Genomic DNA, 16753 nt, shown 5'->3' on the forward strand with positions numbered 1-16753 from the left:
TCGGTTGGGCCCCAAATCCAAGATGTTGGCAATGACTTGGAACTGGAAGAGTCATGTTGGCGTGTGGAAATACGGCCGTGAATATGTGTTTGGGGCGGGAGGTGGGCAGTTTGGGCGCTGATCATCATGGTCTCCACCAGCCTCTGAGGGAACCCCCCAATATTATGGGACTCAACCTTCTGGTTATCAATAGGAATTTTTATGGTTGCCCTTAGTTTTTTAAGCATCTTGCAAGCTCGCCCAATACCTGCCTTTCTTCCCCCAGATAATCAAAGCCAACCAGAGTGGACAGTTCTGAGCCTGTCACGTGGGGCCAGTTCTTGGGAGGCTTTCCTGGGCTTCCGTTTCCTCCTCCTCTTCCTCTGACTCAGCCCCTGTGGTCCCCCACCTCTCAACGTAGCCGGGGGCAGTCATTCCTTGGGTGCCAAGAATGCCCATTTCCCTGATCCGAGCCCCCTGGCTCTTACTGTTGTCCCCTTTATACCATCACTTTGTACAAATCCTCCCATGTTTCCTATTTAGTAACTTTTCCCCCTTTTTTTCTGCTGAGGCAATTGGGGTCAAGTGACTTGCCCAGAGTCACACAGTTAAGTGTCTGAGGTCAGATTTGAACTCGGGTCCTCCTGACTTCAAGGCTTTGCGCCAGCTAGCTGCCCCATTTTTTTCTTTTTATGGCCCTTTCCAGTTTTTTATCTCTAGGTCTGAAGTCAGGAGGCAGATTCAAATCTGTATTCATCATCCCCATCAATGAGCATTTAAGTGCTCACTGTTTGCTGGGCACTGGGAATAAAAACCAAAACCAGAAAAGGCCCTACCTGTATAACCCTTAACCCTTTGGGGCCTTCCAGTGTGTAAGACCAGGGCGCAATTAGCTTATCTCCAGGGTCCTTTCCAGCCCCAGTCCCCGGGCTCTTTGATCCCTGAGAGCGAGGCAGGAGAGGCCCTAATCTCCAGCCTTTTAGATACAGGAGCCGGCACCTAAGCCAGAGACCCCGGCCCCCGGGAGCCGACCTCGGCGGGCGGAGGAAAGCCGGGGCCAGATGGCAGTGCCAGGGCGACGTGCCCCCGAGCACGTCCCTCATGGGCTTTTCCTGGCCAAGACCAGAAGCCAAAAGTGGGGGCGGGCAGGAGCTGCGCCTGTCCTTCCAGCCCTGACCCGCTGACCCCGTCTTTCGGATTTCTTCATGTTGGTTCAATATTAACCCGGAGGGGCCACATCGGCCTGCCCGGGATCCCTCCATGCACAGCTCCTCCACCAGCACCAGGATGGGTATTCTGGGCCTGACCCCACAGAGCTGCCTGGCCCTGGGATTCCTGCTCTCTGTCGCCCACTGTGAACATGGTAAGGACCAAGACGATGACCCCGGGATGGGGGAACGGGGTCAGGAACATCAGGGAAAGGTGACAGCCCTCAGGGAGAGGACCCTCGGTAAACAGGTCCCGAGGACGGGTGGTTCCCTCGGAGGGAGAGAGAAAGGAAAGTGGGCAAGGGCGGGTTGGGCGGCTGTGACGGAAGGGGACAGGCAGTTTGTCTTCGTGGCCCCCAGAGCTGTGGGACAGAGTGGGGAGCAGGAGGAGGAGCCCCCGTTCTTTGGCCCGGGCTCTTCCCGGGATCTGATCCTAGCTCTGTGCCTTCCTTGTCCGGGTAAAAGCCAGAGGAGTGGGCGGGGACCCTCCGTCCGGCCTTGGACCTTTGTGGGGGCCCTCCCGACAGGGGGGCTTGAGCCTGGGCCCCTCTCCCCCGGCCCTGCCCTGTTAGGGGCCGCAGGCTCACCCCCTCCTCACCTCCCATCCAGTGTTCCTGGACCAGCGGCGGGCGCTGGCTGTGCTCCAGAGGGTCCGGCGGGCCAACAGGGGCCTCCTGGAAGAAATGCGACCCGGAAACCTGGAGCGCGAGTGCTTGGAGGAGCAGTGCAGCTACGAAGAGGCCTTCGAGGCCCTGGAGTCGACCACAGCCACGGTAAGAAGGGGCCGGGGGCCGTGGGGAGTGCCCGGCGGGCGGGGCCCGGAGACTGGGTGGGGGCAGCGGCTGCAGGCGGCCCAGCCCTTCACCTCCGGCCTTCTCCTTACAGGCTGCCTTCTGGTCCAAGTACCAGCGTGAGTAAAGTGGTCGGGCTGGGAGGGGGGCGCCGAGCCTGGGGCCTTCCCACTGGGACCTTTCACCTCTCCTTTATCTCCCCGGGAGAACCTGGGCCAGCCCCGCCCGAGGTCCCAGCCCCGGGGCCAGCGGGTGACCTCCCCAAGCCCCCCGGCCGCCAGCCCCTCCGCCCTTGCTCCCATGGATGCTTCCGGCTTTTTCCTAGTTTGTCAGTCTGTGAGGACGACCTCAAGAGCCATTTTTGACGCCTGCCTGGAAGGTGAGAAGAAATAGAACACCCTTGTGCCATGAGGGGGTGGGCCAGGGGATGAAGTCAGCTCCGGAGTGGGCAGGGCCGGGCCGGGGGCCGGGGCTGTGAGAGGGGCCGGGGCTGTGAGAGGGGCCGGGGCTGTGAGAGGGGCGGGGGCCGGGGCTGTGAGAGGGGCTGGGGCTGTGAGAGGGGCCGGGGGCGGGCCGGGGGCCAGGGCTGTGAGAGGGGCCGGGGGCCGGGGCTGTGAGAGGGGCTGGGGCTGTGAGAGGGGCCGGGGCCGGGCCGGGGGCCGGGGCTGTGAGAGGGGCCGGGGCCGGGGGCCGGGGCTGTGAGAGGGGCTGGGGCCGGGCCGGGGGCCAGGGCTGGGCCATGAGAGGGGCTGGACCGTGCTGGGGACCCAGGGCTGGGCTGGCAGGGGCAGGGCTGTGCCCGGGGCCTAGCATTGTGCCAGCTGGACAGCAGGGAGAGCCAAACCCAAGGCCTGGGGCTGTGCCAGGAGCAAGCGACGGGAGAACCGGGCCAGTAAGGTGGGGCCGTGACCCGAGGCTGAGACGGCAGCCCGGGTGTCCCAGTGGGCAGAGCTTCGGCTCAGAGCCAGGGAGACCTGACTTGCGATGCAGCCGTGTGACTCTGGGCGAGCCGGGTCTCCCCCTCTGTAAGACGGGGGTGCTGTGGCCCCTGCCTCCCAGGTTGTTGGGAGCATCCAGGAGGTCCCAGGGTGCGGCGTCTCCAACGGCGCGTGACAAATGCCAGGGGGTGAATTTGGGGCAGGGCCGCGGGGTGCCGGGGGGCCCCAAGAGGGCCTGGTGGGGGCAGGGCAGACTGAGAACGAGGCTCAGGGACGCTGATTTGGGCCTGGTCCTTGGCAGGAAATTGTGCAGAGGGTCTAGGGTCAAACTACCGGGGAAACATCTCGGTCACCAAGTCTGGGATCCCGTGCCAGCTGTGGAGGAGTCGCTACCCGCACAGGCCGGAGTGAGTGTCTCCTGCCCGCTGCCCATTCCCTCCAGGCCCTCCCCCAGTCCCCCGGCCCAGCCCCCGCCTCTCTCTGGGCCCTCTCTGTTTAGCGCCTTCTTGTTTCAGCTTCAACTCCTCCACGCACCCTGACCTCCAGGAGGACTTCTGCCGGAACCCCGACGGCAACCCCAGCGGCCCCTGGTGCTACACCAGCGACCCCACCGTGCGCCGGGAGGAGTGCAGCGTGCCCGTCTGTGGTGAGCCCGGGGGGCCGAGGGGAAGGGGTGGGAGCAAGAAGGGGGGAGCAGGTGGAGACTCTGACCCCTGCCCAGCTCGGGTGCTCCCCAGGCGGGCACGGGCTCAGGGGGCGTCTCTGGCTTGCCTCCCGTTGCTCCAGGAAAGGACAGCTTCACGGTGCCTCTGACCCCCAGGAGCCCCAAGGCGGGGGGCCCGAGCGCGTCCCAGCCTTGCGTCCCCGGCGAAGGCCGCTCCTACCGAGGCCAGCTGGCGGTCAGCGCATCCGGGGCCCCCTGCCTGCCCTGGGCCTCGGAGCAGCTGAAGCCCCTCCTCAAGGAGGTCAGCATCGACCCCGCCGTGGCCCTGGAGGAGAACTACTGCCGAAACCCCGACGCCGACGAGGAGGGCCTCTGGTGCTTCGTGGCCGGGCCCCCCGTGGGCCAGGAGTACTGCCCCGTCAGCTACTGCGGTGAGTGGGGGGCAAGGGGGCCCGAGGCCATGGCCCCCCTGGGCTGGGACGTGGGGGGGAGGGGGAAGGCTCAGAATGAGGCTGAGGGGGGCCTTACAGGGTCCCAGAAGGGGCTGGGGAACGCCGTTGCCGGGTAGTGAGCGGCCCAGCCAGGCCCGCTCCCTCCAGCTCTCACGCTTCTCGGATCGCCATGTCGCTGCCCATCCCGGGCTTCCCTTGGGCCGGCTGGGTGGGGGCTTGGCTAGTGCCCGCTCCTCCAGCAATAACCGCTGGGCAGCAAGGTCTGAGCCCTGCGGGAAACCCAAGTCAGGAAGCCTGGAGGGCTGGGGGGGCTCATGGTCTCCCCGCACTGTCTGTCCTGCCCCCCAGACAGCCCCGTGGATGAGGTGGACGGAGACCTGGAGCCAGAACCGGAGACCATCATGGGCCGGAGCAGCGCTCAGGAGTACCAGGTGTTCTTCAATGAGAAGACCTTTGGTTCCGGAGAAGCAGGTGAGACGGAGCAGCCAGAGTGGGCCGGGCACGGGGTGGGCCCAGGTAGAGGGGGCCGGTGGGCAGAGGGGGCCGGCTGCCTCACACACCAGGGCCCCCTCGGGCTTTGCAGACTGTGGGCTCCGGCCCCTGTTTGAGAAGAAGGAGCTGAAGGACAACAGCGAGCAGGAGCTGCTGGACTCTTACATGGGCGGGCGCATCGTGCACGGGGATGACGCTGAGCTGGGCACCGCTCCCTGGTAAGGCGGGCGCCCGGAGGCCCCACGCCCATGGACCCTTCCCCCACGACTCCCCAACTCTTGGGCCCCGCCGGGCTCCCGCGAGCTGCCGGGGGCAGCAGGAATGTTCCGCCAGGGTCCCGGCAGCCCTGGATTGCTGTCCTTGCCCCCCAGCCTCCATCTCCCACCCCGGTCTGCTTGCTTTCTGGGGCTCCTCTTTGGGGAAATTAGATTTCCCTTCCACAAATTCTACGGCCTTTGCAAATCCTCCCCGGGACCTTCCAAGAACAGCCTAAGCGAGCCCTCCTGCAGAGGAGGCCCTGCTGGACCCAGAGCACTCGGCCCACTGGCTAACATGCAGTAGGTGCTCAATAAATGCTGAGTCGGAGACTGAAGACCTGCCAGGAGCCGGAGCAGCTCTGCGTCTTGGCTCCCCATCGCGCCGTGATCTTCATTGTGACTGAGCCCCTCCTGGGCCCTTAACGCCGACTGCCCGGGCTCTGCCAGGCCGTGGCCCCGGGGCTCAGCCTTCTCTGTCTCTGCCCTAAATCTCCGTGTCTCTTCTCTGCCGCAACATGTCTCTGTCTCTAGCTTTGTCTCTGAATCTGTCTCTCTCTGTGTCTGACTGTCTGTCTCTTCTCTTTTCTGCCCTGACATGTCTCTTTCTCTGTCTTTATCTCTGAATCTGTGTCGCTCTTTCTCTCTGTGTCTGTTTCTGTCTTCTCTGCCCCAGCATCTTTGTCTCTGTCTCTGAATCTGTTTCTTTGTCTCTTTCTCTCTCTCCTCTGCCCCTTCTTGGCTCTCTGTCTCTGACCCATCTCTCCCCCTCCCCACCTTCTCCCTTGCTTGGAACGTGACCTCTCCGGCTCCCTTGACCCTCCTGGCCCTTGGCCCCCCAGGCCCGTCTCCCCCCTCCCCGCTCCCCCTCAGCTCCTGTCTGCAGCCCCTGCCCACGCCCTGGACTTTTCCCTGCTCACTCTTGTAGACTTGAGAACTATTCAGTCCAAACCTCTCATTTGACAGATGTGGAAACTGAGGCCCACAGAAAGGACTGGCTTAGCGGCACAGAAATTATTTTTTTAAATCTAGATCCTTAATTTATTCTTGATTTAAGCACTTTTTTTTCAACGTTGAGCCCCAAATTCCCTCCCTCCCTCCCGCCTCCTCCCCCTCCACTCTGAGATCACACGAGGGTAAGCCACGATTAGAACCCAGATCCAGGCTCCCTTCCGCCCCCATGGGTCATCATAGCCGCCTCTGGGGCGCCCACAGCTGGGGACACCCCGGGAGTGGCCCCGTGGCTCTGGCCCCGGGAAGGGGGCGTGGGCTGGTGGTCGCTGGGTCCCTGCGTGGGGCGCCCTGGCTGCTGAGGGGCTTAGATGGGCGCTGGTGCTTCCAGGGAGGATCCCCGGGGTGGGGAGTGACCGGCGGCCCTCTCCAGGCAGGTGATGCTTTTCCGGAAGACGCCGCAGGAGCTGCTGTGCGGGGCCAGCCTCCTGAGTGACCGCTGGGTCCTCACCGCCGCCCACTGCCTCTACTACCCGCCCTGGGACAAGAACTTCACGGTGGACGACCTGCTAGTGCGCATCGGGAAGCACCAGCGCTCCAAGTATGGGGGGCGGGGATCAGGCTTGAGGGGGGGGTGGCCTTCCTGGTGGGGGGGGCCCCTGGCGGGGGGCGGACCCGAGTCTGCGAGAGCTGGGTTCAGACATCTCCTCCCCTGCTTCCCAGTCGTGCTTGTGAGCTGCTTGGCCGTTCTGAGGCCGGTTCTCAACTGTGAAATGGGGCAATAACACTGGTGCTGTTCCCCCAAAGTCTGGTAGAGAGCGGGGTTACACTATTGCTCCAGAGACGCCGGGGACTGTCCCTCCGGGGAGGGCTTGGAGCTCCAGGGTCTCTCACAGCCCCAAGTCTGGGATCCCTGACCAGCCACGGCCTCCGGCCTTCCCGATCTCCCACAATTCCACCCTGCGCCCGCGTGGTCCCTCCCGGGTCCGTAAGATCTCCCGAGGGCCCAGCGGTCCTTGGGGGTGACGGGCAGCAAGCTGAGACGCCCTTTAAAATCGAGTCCACACTTAAAAGTCAAAGAGAAGTTCGTTTGGGACGGCGCCCTGACTTCTGGGGGGCATCGTCCCTGCCGACAAAGCGGTTGGGTCAGCACAAGCGGCCGCCCTCGGCCCGTCCCCTCGGGGGCCCGGGTGTCTCTGCCCGCGGAGTCCGCCCCCCTTCCCCACCGGCCCTTGGAGGTTCCAGCTCCCACTTTGGGGGAGCCGGGCCCGGAAAGAGGCTCTAAGAAGCCCCTTCCCCCGCCCCGGGGCTCTGCCCAGGTACGAGCGGTCCATGGAGAAGATCTCCAAGCTGGAGAAGATCATCATCCACCCCAAGTACAACTGGAGAGACAACCTGGACCGCGACATCGCGCTGCTCAAGCTCAAGCAGCCCATCGCCTTCTCCGACTACATCCGCCCCGTCTGCTTGCCGTCCAAGGACGTCGTGCAGAAGTACAGCCGGGACTGGAGGAGAGACGGGCCGGGGGGAGACGCGGCGGGGGTGGGGGGGAGGGGAGGAGGGAGCGGGACGAGGCGACCAGAACAGGGGCAGCCGCCCGGCCGGAGACGGCCGGGCTCCACCTTCCCGCTCCCCCTCAGGCTCTTCCTGTCCGGGCACAAAGGGAGGGTGACGGGCTGGGGCAACCTGCGGGAGACGTGGACTTCGTCCAGAGACACCCTGCCCACCGTCATGCAGAAGATCAACCTCCCCCTGGTGGACCAGGCCACTTGCCGCGCCTCCACCCGCATCAAAATCACCGACAACATGTTCTGTGCCGGCAAGTCTGGGGGCGGGGAGGGCCGGAGGGGAAGCCCGAGGGCCGCCGGTCGGGTGGAGGGGGAGGGGGGACGTGGCCGCTGCCCAGGCCCGGCCGGGTGGGCGTCCGGGGGGAGGCGGAGGAGGCGAGGGTCCGGTTTCTGAGGCGAGCGACTCTCGTAGGCTACAAACCCGATGAGGAGAAGCGGGGAGATGCTTGCGAAGGGGACAGCGGGGGGCCCTTTGTCATGAAGGTGAGTGTCCCGGTCCCGCGCGGGCCCACAACTAGGCCAGTGTGCCCGGAGTTTTGGCCCAGGCTCCTAGCATTTAGGAGGAGCTGAGGGCATCATTAGGGTTGTGCTCGACCCCCCTTCCTCCGGGCCTCGGGGGCCACAGCCACCCCGTGTGCCTCCTCCCGGGATGGGGCGGGGCTGGCGGTGGAAAGAGGCGGCGGGCGGGCAGACGGAGCCGTCCCGGGACCTCCCAAACCCTGTCTTCTCCAAGAGTCCCTTCGACAACCGCTGGTACCAAATGGGCATCGTGTCGTGGGGCGAAGGCTGCGACCGGGACGGCAAATACGGCTTCTACACTCACGTTTTCCGTCTGAAGAAGTGGATTCAGAAAACCGTCGATCGTTTTGGACTTTAGGGAGCCGGGCCCTGCCCCTGAGCCAGGAGCATGAACTGGAGAGGCCCCCCTGCAAAAGAAGGCGGGAGGGGCGTCCCCTCCCCACCAAAGGAAGGCGGGAGGCTTTGGTTTGTTTTTTATTTCTAAAATATCTATTTCTCAATAAAAGTCTTTCCTTCTATGAGCGTGGGCTCCTCCCCCGCGGCACCTCCTGGGTCCACGAGGCCCCCAGAGGGGCTGCCCCGACGTGGGGAGTCTTCCAGGGGACCAAACTGAACCCACTCGGGAAAGGCGATCTCCACAGAAGGCGGGGCTCGGGGCTCCTGGCCCCGCTCGCGGTCTGGGGGAGGCTAGAATTAGGCTTTTCAAAAATTCGGGAAAACGCCGGCGCTCCGGGCAGAGGAGTGAAAACGAGGACCCGAGCGGGCGGCCCCCCCAAGAGCTGCTCCGAGGACCCCATTGAAGGGACCCTGGCGGGAGGAGGGCCAGGCTTGAAGAAGAGAGGGGGGGGGGTGAGGAGGGGGGCGAAAGGGACGGGGAAGGGGAGAAAAGAGGGAGATCAGCTCTGAGCTCCAGTCCGTCCTAAGCCAGGAAGACTCTCCAAGGAAACTTCCCCAACCCTTGCTCTTTTTTTTTTTTAAAATAATATTTTATTTTATTTTATTTAATAATAACATAATTGACAGAATCCATGCCAGGGTAATTTCCCAACCCTTGCTCTTGCCGGGATAGTGGAGGCCGCTGGGACTGGCCTCCCAGGGCCTCGACTCCTCTGCGAGCTGGTCCCAGGCGCCGCTGCCTGGGGGCCTTTTCCCCAGCTGGGGGAAGCCCGGTCCTCCCTTCCTTCCCCGTCACCGCCCCTCCCCTCCCCACTCCGTACACCTGGTACCTGAGGAGCATCTGAACTCGCCCTCTGCATCCCGGCATGACTTTACTTACTCCGCCCGCCTAGCGCCTGTTTATGAAGCTGGAACTGGAGCCCGGTTTGTTTTTTAAAGGACAGTTAAGGGATGTGGCCTTGAAGGCCGCCAGAAAGGGCAGGAGGGCCTTCCCACAGCGCCCCTCGGGCCAACTGTTGGCAATTGGGCTCCGAGCCGGGGCTGAGCTCTACGGGTGAAGGAGTGAATGAAAAAAAGGCCAGATAAGGGCGTGTAGGGCTTGGTACCAGCTCCCCCGGTCTCTCTGGGGGCTCGGCCTTGTGCCAATGGCCATTTCTGCAAAACCGGTGTCTCAGTGGCGTCTGACTCCGCGCGGCCCCCTGGGGATTTCTTGCAGAGATCCAGGCGCGTGGCCATTCCCTTCTCCGGCTCATTTTGTAGATGAGGAAACCCCAGGGCCACCCAGGCAGGAAGGGTCCGAGGCTGGACTTGAGCTCGTGGAGTCTGGCGGACTCCAGGCTCGGTGCTCCATCCAGGGCCTCCCAGCTGCCCCTGGACCTGAGGCACAGCCGCCATGCCGGGCTGGCTAGTAAATGACAGGGGCCGAATCTGACCCAGGGGTCCCTGGAGTCCTCCCTGGAGTCCTTCCGCTTTACCAGCTTCAGCAGAAATGCTGCACTGCACACACACCCTCACACACACGCACACACACACATGCTCGCACATGCACATGCACACGCTCACACACACACACACACTCGCACACACACATACACATGCTCGCACATGCACACGCACACACACACCACCGTTTCTCTCTGAGTTTTGTGAATCGTGACTTTCCGTGCCCCGCTCCCCCCAGGCCCCAACCCGTTCTTCACCCGCGGGGGTCACAAAGTCCCGGGGGAGCAGCGGATTAAATTCCCCCGTTCACAAGGAGTTGCTGCTGAACTTTACTGGGACCCTCTAGCACCGAGATGTTTTAGCTCCCGAACCTTCAGACGAGGGTTTGGTGGCCGTGGCAGCTGGGCGGCTCAGTGGGTGGTGCTGGGCCTGGCGGTTAGGAAGACCTGGATCCCAGTGTGACGTTGGACACCTCCGAGCTGCTGGCTCTGGATGAGCCATTCCCCACCCGCCTGCCTCAGTTTCTTTAACCGAAATGGGTCCCGCAGCACCTGCTCCCAGAACTGCCGAGAAAGCCCAGGGCGCGGCGGGCACTTGCCCTCCCTCTCTAGACCAAATCTATAGTTTTGTTAAAGCTAAAAACTGTGCCGAGCCTTTTGGAGCTCCTGGATCTAACGACTGGAGAAAGCGAGCCGAGGGCCGGTGGCCGGGCGGGAGGAGCCGCCGTGGTGGGGCGAAGGCCGGGGGGCTCTCAGGCCCTCCCCCCGCGGCCCTCCTCACAGCAGGAGCGATGTCCAGGAGCTCGGGCTGTGCCACACGCACGCTGACTGAAGGAAGCCCCTGGGAGGGCCTGGAGCTCTCCTGGAAGAGGGAATCAGAGCCTCGGGGACTGGGAGCAACGGGCAAAGCTGCAGCCAGGCAAACTGAGGTTTATGATGTAAGAAAGCTTCTAGACAATCAGAGGGAGAAACGGCTAGCATCTGCACGGTGCCCTCTCTGGGCCAGTCCTGCGTCCAGCGCTTAACGATCCCCTCTCAGGAGCCTGGGCAAGCAGGTGTTGTTACCCCCACTTTACAGAGGAGAACACGGAGGCACAGAGCTCAGGGTCTGAGACGGCTCAAGCCCCGGGCTGCCTGACTCTACATTGTGCCCCATTGCCTCCCGAGCGCACGGGCCCGAGGTGCTGGTTCTGCTCTGATGCTTCCACTATAGCAGCCCCGTGTCCTAAGCCACCCGACAACTCCTGGGCCATCCCTGACGACATCATCTGGCCTGCTGACTCCCCATTCACTCCTCCTCGGGGTGTCAGCGTGCTGCGCGCTGGATCCAGGACATCTGGCCGTGTGCTGCTGGCAAGCCACTGTACCCCGTTTGCCTCAGTTTCCCCACCTGTCACATGAGCTGGAAGCCACACACCAGCATTTCCACAACTTCCCAGCCCCTGCCAAGGCCGGTGGGCTGAAAGGGAAGGGTCAGGAATGGGTGGGGGGCTCTTCCACACCTCCCCTGGCCCCTCCTCCTTCTCACAGGTCTTGGAGCTGGAGGAGTCCTTGGGCCCAAACAAAGGCCAAGCTTCCCAGTTCACAAGTAAAGAACTGGAGGCCCCTCAGCGCCTTGGCTCGGCCACGGTTCTAACGGTTGCCAGTCTCGAGGGAGGGTCAGGTCATCGGCCGCGGGGCCGTCGCTCTTCCCGTGCTGCCTTCCAGGCGTCATCACGGGAAATCCCCTCTAACATAAAAGTCCAGCTCGAGACACCAGAGGGAACCGGAATCTAGCAGCAGTCCGGTTTGGAGTGCAAGCCAGAGGTGAGCATGGGAGCCCCTCACCAGAACACAAGGGGCTGGCTGACCCCCACTCCTTTCCCCCACAACGGTGGGGCAGCAGGAAGGTTCCCGCTGAACGAGGGGAGCCGAGTGCAGGGAGGGGACGGGGAACACCCCCGGAACACATGGCCAGCAACCTCCATACGACAAAGAGAAGCTAGGACCCAGCAAGGGGCAACAGTTGGAAGGTCCAATGTGGGGACTCATGCCAGAGCACACATCCCGCTCTGGTTCAAACGCCAGGACCAGGTCTGCAGTCCCATTTATTATGACTTAGGAAAGAACGGAGAAGGTCCCATTGCCACCTGCCCCACTGAGCCACAGCCATCCTCAAGCCACAGGGCTCCTGGGCGGTGACTGGCCAAGGTGACCGAGGGCCTGAGACCCCCAAGAAGCAGCCACCCAAGCTGCACAGGCCCGCGTGCCCTGGGTCACACCTCAAGGATCCTCAGGCCGATGGGGTGCCTCCATCACGGGAGAGGCTCCTCTCAATTCGCAGCAAAGGGCGAGCCGTGCCTGGAACTCCGACAAGCTCCATCAGTGCAGAGCCTGAGAAGGTGCCCCTTGCAGAAGGGGCTGGCGGGCACCTCCGGGAGAGTCGGGTGGATGGGCCGCGGGTCCTCTGTCCGGAAGCTCCAGCCGCCTCTGGCTGCCCAGGCACCGGGAGCTCTACCTTCCCAACTCTGGGGTCGGTTCTCCGTAGCCGGTTAGAGTTAATGCAAACTTTATTTACAAAAGACACTTAAATTAGCTTTATCATGCCATGCGTCCATACAGAATAGCCCGACCCTTTAGGGTTACAGAGGAGAGCTCACAACTCAAAGGAAAACCACTAAAGAGTTTCTAATAGTCAAGAGCTAGGAAATATTAAGTCAACTTTACAAATAATAGCAATTAAAAAAAGATGAGAACACAGTCTGAGCAAGGGAGGCTGTTTACAGGTCTGTACACTAAACTAATACACAGACAGTCTTCTAGGGGCAGGATGCTCACGGAGAGAAGCAGAGTATGTACAGGGACTTGTGCCACGGTGACTCCGTCCTCCCCCACAGCCCACGGTGTCGGAGGGCGCGCCGGTCGGTGGCCTCCGACTACGAAGACTTCTAGCTGAGCAAACTGAGCGGGGAGCGTGTGGGGGCTTCATTTGCGACTGCTTTTTATTCTCTCCAGTCTTTTTTTCAAGTCATCAATGTTAGCAGCTGTGGAAGAGGAGGAGGAGGAGGAGGTGGTGGCGGCCGAGTGCATCTGGTTGGAGTCCAGGTCCAGGTGGTGGTGCTGTTCCCGGGACTCCCGGATCTGAGAGAGCTTACTGTGGAGCATGTCCGTGGAGGAGACCACGGCGGGCACCGAGGGCTTGGAGAGCAGGGTCAGCGCGGGCCTGTCATCCTGCTGACGGGACAAGATCGTACTCTCAGGGGCTGCTCCAGCCCGGTCGGGCGCCCCCTCCCAGGCCAGGACAAAGGCCCTTCTTACCTTAGTGTTCTCTAGACCGCAGCGCTGCCGCAGGATCTTCAGCCGCTCCAGGTACACGGAGGGGCCGACTTCCTCTCCGTTCGTATTTCCCATTGAGGATACCGTGCTGGTGGGAGTGGGGACGCATGACACCTCCATCTGGGGAGAAATCCCTAAGAGGGAGCAAAGCCTCCAGTCAGGCAGCAAGATCTATCTGGAGGCCGGCTGGGGCAAGCAGCTCTGGGATCCCCCTCCTGCCCGACCCCCTCTCCCTCATCCCCCTCCCTGGTTATCCAGCCCCCCAGGGCACAGCTCAGAGAGTCAAAAGCCCCTCTTTTCAGGAGGAACTTATTTCTAAAAAGGGCAGCCTAGATCGGACACCCCAGCAATAAGACCTTCGCATCAACACAGACCAGTCTGTCCTAAGAACATAGGAACTATGGCTTCTCAGAATTTGGAGCAAACTGTGGGAAGCCTCGGTCTTTCAGGATTGGGACAGAACCGTGGCTATTTGGAGGAGTGGAGGACTTAGAGAGGAATTTGCCTGAAAATTTATAAAAGGCACCCAAAGGCCCAAGGAGAAGGTGCTTTTGGGAAAGAAGCTAGAATGCTCCATGATGATCTGAAAAAGAGGCAGAAAATGCCCAGGGGGCTACACTATTTGATGGGCAGCCCTACTTCTGAAAGGGGCAGGCCATTCCAAGTTCTCTCTTCTAAGAGGAAGCTAAGAAACAAAGCTTTGAGGGCGTGGCAGAGAAACTCGGGCCTGCCAGTCCCATATTATGTTATGGGGATCCTGATGCTAACATTTAAAACAGATGGGGGCAGGGAGAGGAGGAGGGGAACCTCAAAGTGCCCCCTGGCACCATTCTGGGCGAGTCCTGAGGGGGGTCAATGGACAGTGAGGTGAACACTGCAATTGATGGAATTCCATTTCATCAATTATTCAATTAAATTCAAAAAGTATGCCCAACCCTCTGCAGGGGGGGGAGGGGGAGAGCGGGAGAGCGGGACTCAGGTGTGTGCCAAACTGAATGACTAACTCCATAGCCCGACGTTTGCCAGTAGTGGGGATGAGAGATCGGGCCCCGGCTAGTTTAGGGAACCCAGCCAAGTTGCTTTGCTGGACAAACCCCTCCACCCTCAAATTTTAGCCTTTCATTCAATTATCAGTCTTTTCTGCCTGACTCCTACAAGCAACGAATCCCACGTTTGTCTCCTTTCTGGAAAAGCCGAAACACGACCGGTGTCTACAACTCCCGGGCTGGGGAGGAACTTCTACCTGTTGAAGAGGGGATGCGTCCTTTGCCCTCCCTCTCCATTTCTATCACCCGGAGGCCTCGTTCTACGTAGCTCTGAAAGAACTGAGAGGAGTTTTTCAGGAAGGGCTCGATGTCGGCATCTGAGTATTTCTTCTTGTATTCATACAATTCTGCTAGGCCCTGATGAATTAAAAGGGGAGCGAAAGCAGAAGAGGATCCCGAGTTAGCAGCAGAACAGAGACTTAGGGTTGTTTTCCACAAAGAAGATTCCCATCTGGACCACCTTCTTTTCTCTTACCTCCTTAGTGTTCTCTTTGGAGCCAATCTTTTTAAAGATTTCAGCTAAGAAGTCATTCACTTTGGCCTTCGACGCTTTTTCATCCTAAAGAAACAAAGTTAAGACCAAGGTTCCCAATGGCCCTCTGGTTTTGCATGTAAACTGAAAGGGGCCAGATCCGTATTGGGTGCAGGGATGCGAATAAGCCCATTTTTCTAAAACACAATAATAATCAGCTTATTTATTTGGTCTCGATGTCTGGGTAAGAAATCTCTCTTGAGGTCTAAGAAAAACACTCGTATGCAGCCGTGGTCCACACATACGAAGCAGAGATGTGATCACAGCAGAAACTTGGGCAATACCAAGTCCCATAGAAGGGATCCACTAACGCTGGTGGGGCAATCAAGTGTAGCTAGTGCAACCAGTCTTAGAGATGGGAGGCAGATGATGCCGGCTGGGCCAAACCACCTCCACAGACTCCTCCTTTTGGAAGGAATCAATCTGAGTCCCGGGACACCAGTGCGCACTCCCCTTCACTTTTCCTCCCTCCCCTACCCCCTTCCCCCTGCAACGGCTCTGCTTCCAGTCTGGTGGTCAAAACCACAGTCCACTAAAACCTTTATGGACACGCAGCCTGGGAACTTCCCTTGCAGGCCCTGCCTCCTCAGCAGTTACAAACCGGGTGACTCAGAAAGGAAAAGTTCTAAATATCAGGGTCCTTGGCCACGGCTGGGTGGCCTCTAGCACCGTTGAATGGTTAGGCATCGAAAACCAGTGTGGTTTTATTAATGACCGGCCAGCTGAAATGCCCCAGATGTGTTTTGTGTCCTTAGGATGTGAGCTCCCTGACGAGCGGGGCTGACTTACTCTTTTTGTAGCCCCAGTGCTTAGTACACAGCCCCCCAATCAGAACCATCATCTCTCTGGCTCTGTCACTCACTATCCGAGACGCTCCTTTTTCGGTTTCCTTATCGGACTTGCTTCCCATTTGGTCCAGACTGTGCTTCATCATCCTGCACAAGTGAGCTTCCAGTTCAGACTCATTTTTGTTGTCAATCATTGTGAGGTGGTCCAGGATCTGGGGGAGACAAGCAGGGTCCCACTAGTAGTGATGCCATTCCCAGGCTCTTTTCTGGGCTGATCTGCAGGTATACTAGGGATCTCTTTGGCTCACCTTGGGCCCCTTTAGCTTGCAGAGGGTATGCAGCAGAGTTTTTAGGGTCCGAATGGGGAATTCACTCTTACATTGCTTCAGTTTCTCCTTAGGGAAAACTTTCATGAAGATGTGGATATCCAGGAGAATCCTGTCCAGATTAATGCTGTTGATAGTATCGGGGAGAAGCCGAACCATTCTCCAGAGACACTGTTAGAAACAAAGGGGAAAAATGAAACCAACAAAAATCAAAACTCGAAGGAAACAGAGGTTCAGAGAAGCATAATGACTTGACCAAAGCCACAAAGAGTGCGAGTCTGAGCCGAGAAAGACCCAAGTCCCTGTAGCTGGGCTGCTAATAACGTGCCTTGGAGCTGGTTCAAGCCAGTGAGGTCACAAGACCTCCACCTGAACCCCTCAGACTAGAAACCAGGCCCAGATGTGGACATGTTCTAGAGGGCATCCAGCCTGTCAGAATTCAGGGCTAGGCCTGGCTCCAGAAAGTCTCTTGCTAATAGAATCATCTCCTTCAGACAAGAATTCATGTCAAATATTTAACAGACATTCAAACTTGAAGCTACAGCCAAATTCTACCAATGTAAAAAGAAAGCAGGAAAGTACTGAGCATGCAGAGCCTTCTCTAAAGTGGGCACCGCATCACGGCCTTTCTATCAGCCGGGCATGGCTTGGCGCATCCTCCATTTGGGGAGTTGGGGACTCGTGCCAGAGTGGACATACAGGCAGACACGGTCATTGAGGGGATGGCTCTGTTGACGTGTTTTTGGTCTACATATATTTCCATTATGAGACAAGGCTTAAGGGATGCAGAGGCCAGAGGGTGTACTGAAGACAAGTGTGTAAGAGCTCTTTTGGTAGCTTAGCATGCCTGAATCAGGATGGGGAAGAGATATCTCCACTCTGTGGAGAAAGATTTCTTATTTTCTTTTCACTCATGAGGGAGTATAGCAGATACTATAATGCAAACAATCTCAGGCACTTCCTAAACGTGTGACTGTGGACAAATGACTTTAATCATCTCCTGCCTCAGTTTCTCCAACTGTAAAGTAGGGATTTTCAAAGCATCTACCTCCCAGGGCTGTTGTGAGGACCCAACAACATCTGTAAGAAGTG

At 59.8% G+C, this 16753-nt stretch overlaps 2 protein-coding genes across 5 annotated transcripts in view; one reads left to right on the forward strand and one right to left on the reverse strand.

Moving 5' to 3' along the window:
- The first annotated feature begins 1224 nt into the window (after positions 1-1224).
- Positions 1225-8334, forward strand: F2 (coagulation factor II, thrombin). The gene is made up of 14 exons (XM_051965130.1): positions 1225-1342; positions 1797-1960; positions 2073-2097; positions 2304-2357; positions 3218-3323; positions 3432-3562; positions 3703-4011; positions 4381-4503; positions 4616-4742; positions 6163-6330; positions 7049-7222; positions 7370-7548; positions 7710-7780; positions 8031-8334. The coding sequence occupies exons 1-14, from the start codon at positions 1240-1242 to the stop codon at positions 8172-8174; spliced, it is 1878 nt and encodes a 625-aa protein (XP_051821090.1). The 5' UTR covers positions 1225-1239; the 3' UTR covers positions 8175-8334.
- A 3851-nt stretch (positions 8335-12185) lies between these two features.
- Positions 12186-16753, reverse strand: part of CKAP5 (cytoskeleton associated protein 5) — an 81915-nt gene continuing 77347 nt past the window's right edge. For 3 of the 4 annotated variants that reach the window (XM_051966471.1, XM_051966470.1, XM_051966469.1), the window contains exons 39-44: positions 15644-15832; positions 15410-15547; positions 14491-14574; positions 14213-14372; positions 12952-13103; positions 12186-12867 (exon numbers count right to left, since the gene is read on the reverse strand). In XM_051966471.1, coding sequence (XP_051822431.1) covers positions 12619-12867; positions 12952-13103; positions 14213-14372; positions 14491-14574; positions 15410-15547; positions 15644-15832 — 972 coding nt within the window. In that variant the 3' untranslated portion in view covers positions 12186-12618. The remainder of the gene's footprint in view (positions 12868-12951; positions 13104-14212; positions 14373-14490; positions 14575-15409; positions 15548-15643; positions 15833-16753) is intronic. The other variant, XM_051966472.1, reaches the window with a different exon arrangement.

Source organism: Antechinus flavipes, chromosome 6 (genome assembly GCF_016432865.1).
Source record: "Antechinus flavipes isolate AdamAnt ecotype Samford, QLD, Australia chromosome 6, AdamAnt_v2, whole genome shotgun sequence".
NCBI lineage: Eukaryota > Metazoa > Chordata > Mammalia > Dasyuromorphia > Dasyuridae > Antechinus > Antechinus flavipes.